The 11110-nt window shown below is 44.3% G+C and overlaps 1 protein-coding gene across 1 annotated transcript in view; it reads left to right on the top strand.

Moving 5' to 3' along the window:
* DNAH2 (dynein, axonemal, heavy chain 2) overlaps positions 1 to 11110 on the top strand; it is a 252966-nt gene that overhangs the window by 143223 nt on the left and 98633 nt on the right. Inside the window, exons 33-39 of the mRNA XM_006899178.1 lie at positions 1190 to 1378; positions 1744 to 1847; positions 1943 to 2132; positions 2939 to 3119; positions 4722 to 4849; positions 5843 to 5995; positions 6227 to 6352. Coding sequence (XP_006899240.1) covers positions 1190 to 1378; positions 1744 to 1847; positions 1943 to 2132; positions 2939 to 3119; positions 4722 to 4849; positions 5843 to 5995; positions 6227 to 6352 — 1071 coding nt within the window. The remainder of the gene's footprint in view (positions 1 to 1189; positions 1379 to 1743; positions 1848 to 1942; positions 2133 to 2938; positions 3120 to 4721; positions 4850 to 5842; positions 5996 to 6226; positions 6353 to 11110) is intronic.

Below are 11110 nucleotides of genomic sequence, written 5' to 3' on the forward strand. Positions count from 1 at the left end.
GCATAGGTAATCATCTTCTTTGGCCTGTCCAATGCATAGGTAATCTTCTTCTTTGGCCTGTCCAATGCATAGGTAATCATCTTCTTTGGCCTGTGTAATGCATAGGGAATCTTCTTCTTTGGCCTGTCCAATGCATAGGTAATCGTCTTCTTTGGCCTGTCCAAGGAGACCCAAACCTGCAGATGGCGATCATGCATCCCATCCCCCACCTCCTACACAGGTGGCCAGTGGGGCGCGTGCCCCCCCAGCACAGGAGGCCTGCGGGAGGCACGTGGCCCCCCCCAGCACAGGCGGACATTGGGGGCGCGCCCCCCCACCCCACCGCATGGGTGCTCGGCTGGTGTGCGGCCCCTCTTGTGCGGGTGGCCGGAGGGCGCCTGCTTCCCTCACAGCCGCCATCCTGGCTCCAAGAATTCTCTCCAGACCAAGTCCACCTTGCAGCAGTGTGGTGGCTTCACTGTACCAGTCTTGAGGAGGGCCGGTGCCCAGCATCCATCCTGGGTGAGGGAATCCATTCGTTCCGGCTGTGGAAGCCTCATGGAGCTGCAGTGGCTGTGCGGCACAGCGAGGGCTCTGCGTGGGGGGTGGGGGTTGGGAGCCACGAGACTCACCCATTTCTCCTTGGGAATCCTTGAATTCCTGTTGTTGAGCCTCGATCTTCACTGAGGGCCAATCATCAACTGTTTAAGTGTTCAATTATCAGTAAGCCGAAGTCTGTGGAAGGCCATAATGGCCCTGCTTTAAGTGGTTCGCTGCTCCCGCAGCTTACCACGCTGTCTCTGCCTCTGCCGCCATCTTGGATCTCCGGATCAGATATTTTTATTAATTCCAAAGGTTCTAGGACATGAGGGCTAGTTGTTCAGTACCTTGTTCTTTGGCCTCAGGACAGTTTGGGTAGGTAGTGGCCCTGGAACATGACATTTCAATAAGGCAAGTGGATCTAATCAGCATCTTGTGAAGGAAAAATGAAGGGGGGCCAGTTAGGGTCTCAAAACTGAGTAAAACAAAAACAAATGAAAAACCCCAACAACCGAGTCAAGCATTTGTTAAGTTCATTGCAGTTGGATGTCAGGAGTTAAAAGGGATTTGGCATTAGCATTGGGTGTGAGAGGAGTGGGAGGCTGGGCTGAGGTAGGATTAGACCTTGTCTACCTCACTCCATTGGCCTCCATCCCTACCTTGTCCATAGGTATCAATACTGAACAAGTATTCAGAAGCCATCAAGGGCAACTTAACCAAGATCATGCGGCTTAAAATTGTAGCTCTGGTGACCATTGAAATCCACGCCCGAGACGTGTTGGAAAAGCTCTATAAGAGTGGCCTCATGGATGTCAATTCGTTTGACTGGCTCAGCCAACTTCGCTTTTACTGGGAGAAGGTAAAGATGGGCCAACTCCCACTTTCCTTAACCTAACCCTTAGTCTTATCAGTACCCTAATCTAGTTCTCAACTCTATCTCAGATCTCCTTTATTAGTAATGACAAGTCGTTCTTCTGGTTAATGTTCAGTGTGAATGTCATTGATCCTTGATCAGGAGTCAGAAAGAAACCAATGGAGGGGAACTGCAGTATGAAACCCACTCTCCATCTTTTCTTTATTACAAACAATTCTCTCCTTAAAATTCTGTAGTTAAAACTCCTGGTCTTCTAATTGTAACCTCCCTGTCATCTCCAAGCCCTCGTCTTTTCCTCAGCTCCAACTCTTCCTCGATGCCCACCCCACTCTTACTGGCCCATTTCCTAGGATCTTGATGACTGTGTGATCCGCCAGACCAACACGCAATTCCAGTACGGTTATGAGTACCTGGGTAACTCCGGGCGCCTTGTCATCACCCCTCTGACAGACAGGTATGCTCTGTAGGGTGAGCCAGGTGGATAGAGTCAGCAGGAAACGCCGAGGGAGGGACCCCAGCAGTGACGCAAGCCCTGCCCTGGATTCTCAGGTGCTACATGACACTGACCACAGCGTTACACCTGCACCGAGGGGGGTCCCCCAAAGGCCCAGCCGGCACAGGAAAGACGGAGACTGTCAAGGACCTGGGCAAGTCCCTGGGCACATATGTCATTGTGGTCAACTGCTCAGAGGGTCTAGACTATAAATCGATGGGCCGAATGTACTCTGGCCTGGCTCAGGTCAGTATCCTTGTCCCCTTAAATATTTAGTCTCAGAAAATCAAACACAACCTGGATCTGGCTTGGTACCTTGTAACTCACAGGATTGCACTGCCTCAGCGAGTCCCTTCATCTTCCTAAGCTTCACATTGCTGTCTGTAAGCCCAGTAGATTATGTCTGGATTAAAGAAAATAATGACTGTAAACTGTCTGGCACATCACAGACACTCAATCAATATATTTGTACAAGTTCCCAACCCCAGTCTCTTCCCTATTCAGATTTTTGCCCCTCTCTGACAGAAAGATCTCACTAGAAGGACAGTTGTGCTGTTCTGGGAGTTTCCTCTACCTATTTTGGAGGCTACTTCACCTAGCAAACATTTTAGGGAAGCAATCTTAGCTATCTAGTGCTGCTGTAGAAATACCACAAGTGGATGTTTTTGAAAAATAGAAATGCATTTTCTCACAGTTCTTGGGGCAAGAAGTCCAGATTGGGGTCTTGGCGAGCTGATTTCCTTCCTTGGCAGCAGCCTGACCACTTGGATTCTCTGCCAGGAGCCTGGTTGGTGGGTTCCTTGTGATCCTCCCAACATACCTGTCTGCTCCCATCCTGGCTTCTGTATCTAACCTGCCCATTAGCATAAAAAAAGATTCTGAATTCCTGAACAAGATATATATATATATATGGTTACAAAGATTAAACTACATTAGGATTTGGTGGGGCAGTTATAAAATTCAATCTGCAACAGAAGGGCATGCTCCTCTGTCTTTTTGTTTCCCCCTGTCTCCCTCCCTCCTTCCCTTCACTGACTCTGCCACCCCCACAGACTGGAGCCTGGGGCTGCTTTGATGAGTTTAACCGCATCAACATTGAAGTACTGTCAGTGGTGGCCCAGCAGATCCTGTCTATCCTCTCGGCTTTGGCTGCCAATCTCACACGCTTCTTCTTTGAGGGCTTTGAAATCAATCTGGTGTGGTCCTGTGGGATCTTCATTACCATGAATCCTGGTAAGGGGCTAATTAGAATCCTGTGGGATCCTTATTGCCATGAACTCTGGTAGATGGGCGCCAGTGGGGAAGACTAGGCAAATAACAGCATCTGCTTCCTTCGCCTTCTACACCCATGTTGTTGTTGTTATTGTTGTGTGCCATCAAGTTGGAACTGACCCATAGCTGACCCTCCAGTGAGTTTTCAGAGGCTGTGAGCCACATGAGAGGAGATTGCCCATCCCTTCCAACAAGCAGCTGGAGGAGTCCATGTAACTCTGTGAAATCTGGCAAAAGACAGGATGAGAGAAGGATTTCTTTCTGGTAGAAGAGGAGAAATGTTATTGTTTTGACTTAGTAATGACAAAGAGCTTAATAACCTCTGCTGTGTATATAGCAATGACCCCTGGTGGTGCAATTGTTAAAGTACTTAGCTGCTTACCGAAAGGACAGTGGTTTGGACCCACCAGCCTTCAAGGGCCAGAGCTGTGGTAGTCCACTTCCAGAGGCATTTTTCTCTCACCGCCATCAGGTTGGAATCAGCTCACACCTGACCCTCCACTGGCTTTTCCGAGGCTGTAAGATGCATGGGTGGAGAGTGCTTATCTTTCTCCAGTAGAGCAGTGCCTTGGGGTCAGCAGTGCCATTTCCTGCCCACCAGGCCCCCAGAGCTCCCCAGACTTTGCAGCCTTAGGAACCTGTGGGACGATTCGACTCTGCTCTATAGGGTTGCTCTGCATTGGAATGGACTTAACAGCAGGGTTTGGGTCTTGGTTACCTGTGTGTATCTGTAACCTCAGGTGATTGCATGCTTGGTTACTAACCAAAACATTAGTGGTTTGGAGCCATCTAGAGACTGCGGTAGTCATCAGTCTCTGCCTGGCAATTTACTTCTCAATGATCATAGACCTGAAACCCTGGGGAGCAGCCCTGCTATGCACACCCAGAGTCATCATGACCTGATGACGAACAACAAGAAGCGATCTTCTCCCAGTGGGCCATCTCCCAGAGTTTCGGTGTCCCTTGAGAAGGGGAGAGTTTCTACACAGTGCAGAGTCCCAGAGCTGCATTACTGTTCCCGGGGAATGACTCTGCAGAAGGGTCTAGGGAAGAACAGGTGTTAGAAATGAGTTTAAGTACTGAAACAATCAAAGAAGCAGCCAGAATTTGCATGAGGACCACTATAACACACAGAAGTTGGAGGGATGAGAAATGAGCAGTTCTGAGATTTGAGTTTGAAACAGGGACCTGAATAAAGTAGAGAAGGGAGCAGAGATATAAAGTGACCAGAGGGGAATGGGAAGAGTCAGGTTTGAGATGAGAATTAGGGAGAAATCTAAGATTTGGAGCTGCTGTTATTGAAGACTGTCAAGTTGGCACCAATGCAAAGTTGAGCCTCAGCAGGTTTTCAGAGGCAGAAAATCACCAGGCAGGAGAATGCACATCCCCCATGGAGCAGCTGGTGGATTTGAACTGTGTACCTTTGGGATTGCAGCTCAGTTTCTTAACACTAGGCCACTAGTGTTCCCTAAAGGAGAAGTTGGGAAGTGAGGCTCTGGGAAGCAAGCCAAAATAAAAAAAAAATCACCATATGAATTCTAAGTAAATGACACTGTTTTTCAGGTTATGCTGGCCGCACAGAACTTCCTGATAATCTTAAATCCATGTTCCGTCCAATTGCCATGGTGGTGCCAGACTCTATTCTCATTGCAGAAATCATTCTCTTTGGGGAGGGCTTTGGTAATTGCAAGGTATTCCTATAATCCTTTTCTCTAATTATTTTCTTCCCCTTTCCACTGCTATTCCCTGGACAGAGAAATTCCCTTAAGATCTTAGAATTAATTTATCTCATTAAGAACTTAGACTGTTGCTGCTAGGATATGGAGACAGTGGAATTCCAAGGGACATCTCCCCTTTGCTGATGTCACTGCACGAAAGGATTCACAAGATCTTTTTTCCTTTTTTTAAAAAAAATATTATCTATGCAGCACATTCTACCTGTCTACAGAGGTCCCTAGGTGGTGCAACAGTTAGCACTTTCAGCTGCTAACCAAAAGGTTGTCAGTTCGTGTCTGCATAAAGAGGCCTTGAGAGAGAGTCGTTCATTGTCTATCCACTCTTTTCCTATACTTTCCCCAACCTCCAATGTCTATCCTATTTTATAATAATGATGTTATGCAGTCTTTGTCCCTTTTTGGCTGAGGTATTTAACTCAGCATAATGTTCTCATGGCTTCCCCATGTTGTGCAATGTTTTACAAGTTCATTGTTTTTCAGTGCCACGTAATATTCCATTGTGTGAATGTACCATCGGTTCTCTATCTATTTGTTTGTTGATGGACATCTGGTTGCTCTCATATCTTTGCTATTGTGAATAATGCAGCTATAAACATGAGTGTGCATACATCTGTTTGAGTCATGGCTCTGGTTCCATTAGGGTATATTCCCAGTAGTGGAATTGCTGGGCCAAATGGTATTTCTGTTTCCAACTTTTTGAAAAAGTGCCAGACCACTTTCCATAGTGGCTATACCATTTTTCACTCCCACCAAGAGTGATTAAGAGTTCCAGTTTCTCCCCACCCTTGCCAGCATTTGTTGTTTGCTACCCTGTTGAACTTTGCTGCTGGTGCTGGGGTAGTGTTACCTATTTAAAGTCCCAGGATTAGCTTCTAGTGTCCCTGTCAGAGGATGAAGTGAGGGAATTTTGGGGAGACAGATGGATTCTTCCTTTGTTTGCTTCCCTAGATTCTGGCCAAGAAGGTGTACACGCTGTACTCACTGGCTGTGCAGCAGCTCTCCAGGCAGGACCACTATGACTTTGGCCTGCGTGCCCTCACCTCCCTGTTGCGCTACGCTGGCAAGAAGCGACGCCTGCAGCCGGATCTGACCGATGAAGAGGTGCATCAGCCACCAGAACGTCCCTGTCACTACCCCATATGCTTTTGCTTGCCTACACTACGGATTCTCAGCCTTCTACCTTAACTCCTGTGTTCTACTTGCTGTGTTGCTAAAAACTAATTCTGGTGTAGCCATTATTCTTTGCTCCTTCCCTTCAGCCCCTTGGAGAGGAAGAGCTACGTACTGAGGCCCTGATTCCTTAAGCCCATGTCTCCGTCCTTTCCTACACAGGTTCTGTTGCTCTCAATGAGGGATATGAACATTGCCAAGCTGACTTCTGTCGACATGCCACTGTTCAACGCCATTGTGCAAGATCTGTTTCCCAGCACCGAGCTGCCTGTCATTGACTATGGAAAGGTACCTGTTCTTTCACGCTGTCTCTCAGCTCATGCATGAGGGTGGGTTTGGAAACAGAATCAAATTTAAGTTTGGTTTCTAGGTTTTGTTTTGCCACTCACTAGCCTCTCTAACCTCCTTATGCAGGAAATGATAGCTTGTTCTTTTTGTTAGCTGCTGCTGAGGGGACTTGACTCATAGTGACCGGCCATGTACAGGGCAGAAGAGTTTCCTAGGGTTTTGAGGCCTGTGACCTTTTTGAAAGTAGGATGCTAGACCTCTTTCCTGAGGTGCAGGATGCATTTGAACCGCAGTTAAGTGCTTAGCCATATGTGCCACCAAGGGAGTACAAATGATGTTGACTTACTGTCTTAGTTGTCTAATGCTGCAGTAACAGAAGTGCCACAAATGGATAGCTCTATCAAATGGTGGTTAACCTTTTCTAGTTTGGGAGGTTCATAGTCCAAAGTCAGCCTGATAACTTCTGGGTGAAGGCCTGTTCTCTTCCCGTTGGTTGTGGAGGGAAGGCCTAGCGTTCACTGTGAGGAGCTTCCTTGAGTTGGGGTCCGGGCTGAAAGAGATAACACCCACTTCAAAAAATTATTTTTTGATGAAGTTGCCTACCTCAGATGCAATGATACAATGAATATCACCAAGTAAAATCTTGCCAGATATTCCTAAAAAACAACTGAGAACATCAACAGGGTACTGCCAGAAATTCAAGATGAATTCTGAAGAGGCTGTGGTGCCAGGGATATATTATTGCTGATGTCAGATGTATGTTGACAGAAAACAGAGAATACCAGAAGGATATTTCCTTGTGTTTCATTGACTATGCAAAGGCATTTGACTATGTGGATCATAATAAATTATGGATAACCTTGAGATGGATAGGAATCCCAGCACACTTCATTATGTTCACACAGAACTTGTGCATGGACCAAGATGTTGTTGTTGTTGTTATGTGCCGTCGAGATGAAAAGTCCAGGCTGGGTTTAGAAGGGGTCGTGGTACTAGGGATATTGTAGCTAGCTGATGTTAGATGGACCAAGATACAATTGTTTGAACAGAACAAGGGAATGCTGTATGGTTGAAAATCAGGATAGGTGTGTGCCAGGATTATATCTTTTTACCAAACCTATCCAATCTGAATGGGGAGCTTTGGTAGCATAGTCCATGAGGAGTTGCACTGCTAACCCAAAGATATTGACCATCTCTGATGGTTTAAATTCATCCACAGCTCCTCGAGGGAGAAGTGGGCACCTCTCCCCGTGCAATTTACAACCTCCTTAAACTCATCCACTTGGAGGGGTCAAGTTAGTTCAGACTTGATGCCAATCAGTGAGTGAGTGATTCATTATAAACACGGAAAAAATAATTTTAAAGTACCTTGAAATAATTTTAAAAACTGAACTACATGAAGAATGCAATGTCAAAATTGGACAAAGACTCTCAGCCTGAGACATAGATACATGGATGTCGCTACATTGATCACAGAAAAAGAACCCTGGAAGCATTTCTGGTGAACCTCAAAGACCACAGCCTTCAGTTTGTATTATGCTTCAACATAAAGAAACAGCCCTCATGAGTGGATGAGGTAAGCAGCAGTGTGGTAAAGGAAGGAAAGACTGAAGTAGTCAAAGATTTCTTTTTACTTGGTTCCACAATCAACATCCATGGAAGCAGCAGTCAAAAATCAAATGATGTATGACAGTGGGCAAATCTCCTGCCAAGGACCTCTTGATAGTACTAAAGAGCAAGGATGTAATTTTAAAGACTATGGTGCTACTGATCCAAACCATGATATTGTTAATTACTTCATATTCCTGTGAAAGTTGGACAGTGTGTATAAAGAAGAGTGAAGAAGAATTGATGCTGAGTGAAAAGAAAACCCACCAACTTGGAAAAAACATTTGGCAATGGAATCTCAGACAAGGGTCTCATAATGAAAATTTACAGAATACTATAGGCCCTCCACAAGGAAATGTCATGAAATGGGCATTTGGGTGTCCAACAACACATGAAAAAATGCTCAGAATCACTGTCAATAAGAGAGATGCAAATCAGAACCACAGTGAGATATAATCTCACCTCAGTAGCAGTGGTAAAGTTTAACTGGACAGCAAGTAATAAATGTTGGAGAGGAAGTGGAGAGATGGAAAATCTCCTACACTGTTGGTGGAATTGTAAAATGGTGCAAACACTCTAGAAGGCAGTTTGGTGTTTCCTCAAAAAAGCTGAACATAGAAATTCTATATGACCCAGCTATTCCACTGCCAAGAATATACCCCAAGGAAAAGAGAACTGAGACACAGAGATTTATACACTTAGGTTTGTAGCAGAGTTTATTCATAATAGCAAGAAAATGGAAACAGCCCAAATGTCCATCAACAAATTAATAGATTGAGAAATTATGGTACTGTAGTGTTAGCCTAAAGTTGGCTTTTTTATCCATTACCTTATCCCCCTCTGGTCTCTAGCTACCTTAACTACAGACACATGGTCTTGCGAATCATTAACAGCTATCGGGCTAGGACTATAATAAAAGAGAGGGCACTTCCCACACTGAGCAGTAAGACTTGAGAGAAGGGAGACTGGAACAAGACCCTGTTGAGAGTAAGACCCTGGTGATGGTGGAGAGATGGTGGCATTGCTGTAGAGAAACTGTGGCAAGGTGTCTGTTCTTGCCAAATGATGGAAGGAGAAACTTTGAGGCAAACCTTACTGGATGATTGAGGAAACCAGAAGATTTTTAAATTTGTATTGCTCAACAGAAACCAGGACTTTTACTAATTAAAAGTTGGGACTGCTGGACTAAACCTGGATTTATATTGTGAGATATTCTTTACCTCTCCTACTTTTCAATTTGTTTCCCTAATAAACCCCATTCTTAGTACCACAACTGTGAGTAAAGTTGTTGAGTCAGCAGTGAACCTTCTTGCTGCTGGTGTGGTTCTAGAGTTACCAAGGAGGTTGGACAACAGGCTTTTCCTCTTCTTTATGCTCAGGAGCAGTGAAGCGCTGTGCTATTCTTACTCGGTCTGGCCCTTTCAGAGAGATGCTCACAGCCCTGTGCCCTTATGTCCCATTTTCTGCTCTTTAGACAGGTACATTCACACTGTGGAATACTATGCGACACTAAGGAACAATGATTATGTAAAAGATATAACATGAGAGAGTCTAGAGAGAATTATGCTGAGCAAACTCAGTTTCATAAGGACAAATACCATATAAAAGAATTATTGTAAAATATAGAAGGATAACCAGTAAGATGTTTATAAAAGTCCAAAAGGGGAAGAGGAGGAGGGCAGAGGGGTGGAATGTGGGGAGAGGAGGAAATTATTAAGATGACGGAGTTTGGTAGGTGGAGGGAGAAGGTGATAGAATTAGGAAAGATCTAGTAGGGACCTAAAAAGATGTGGTAATAGTGGGCGTAGATGAATGGTGATTAATTTTATAAAACGCAATATATATGAAGGATCATATGACATAAAATGTGCATCAAGGAATGTGTGAAATACAGTATATATGAATTTTGATGCAAACCAATGTAAAGTTTTTTTTAAATTTAAAGGCATAAAAGTTTAAAAAGAATTTATACCTTTGAATTATGGTGCTGAAGAAAAAAATATTGGCTATCCCACAGACTATCAAAAAGAACAGAAAATCTCGAAAACGTTTTGTTTGAATCTACCAGATGCTCTGCTGGAGGAGGAGGGGCAGTCTCCTCCTGTGCCAGTCGGATCTGATTCCACAGTATACAAGGAAAGGAAAAAACAAAGAACAGAAAAATTTGGTCTTAGAAGAAGTGCAGCCGGAATGTTCGTACAAATCAAAGTTCACAAAACTTCCTCTCACACACTTTGAACATCAAGGTGGTCAGTCCCTCAAAGAGAACATTGCACTTGGAAAAGTAAAGGTCAACCGAAAATATTATGGCCCTCATGAGAGGGATGAACTCAGTGACTGCAGCAGTGGGCTGGCGCACGGAAGAAACTGTGTAAGGATCATGCAGGATCAAGCAGTTCGTTCTATCGGGCATAGGTTTGCTGTGAGTAGAAGCTGACTCAACAGCCCCCAACAACGATAATGGGACAAAAGATTTATTTCTAGTCTTGAATTCTATACCCAGACAACTTATCATGTAAGAGAGAAAGTTAGAGATATTTTTATAAACCATATTTTATTGTGATTTTAATGAAAGTTTACAGAAAATTTGACTTTGCACTCATTCATTGTTGCACATTTTTCTCCCTATCCCCCTCCCAGTTTGCTTTTCTCTTAAATAAATTCATTTATTGTTACAGTTTCCTCCCACCCCCACCCCGCACCCTAGTCCACATTGATTTGCACATCTTATTCTGGACTTTTGTCATGTAAATGATGCCTAACAGTATATTCCTTTTAAACATTTCTTTCCCTCATCTGTTTCAATGCAATGTTCATTATTTATCCCCGCTTTTCTTAGTTTCTCCCAACCCCTATGTCAGTCCTATTTTATAAAAGTAGTACTATGCAGTATTTGTCCTTTTATGACTGAGATATTTCACTCAAGACACACATGCATACTACTTCATTCAAAAAAACGGTACAAAACAGCCATCTCCAGTCTATACAGTCTGGGAAAGTTACAAGAGGGTATGCTCTTCCATCATGCAGAAGTATACCAAGAGATGGAGAAACAGGACACAGAAAACAGAACTTTCCATGTTAGGGAGAGGACAAAATCATCCCTAGGATGATAGTTGATCCAGTGACAAGAGAAACTAGTCTTTTTTT

Source organism: Elephantulus edwardii, unplaced genomic scaffold (genome assembly GCF_000299155.1).
Source record: "Elephantulus edwardii isolate Elephantulus edwardi_28Jun2011 unplaced genomic scaffold, EleEdw1.0 scaffold00246, whole genome shotgun sequence".
NCBI classification, from domain to species: domain Eukaryota; kingdom Metazoa; phylum Chordata; class Mammalia; order Macroscelidea; family Macroscelididae; genus Elephantulus; species Elephantulus edwardii.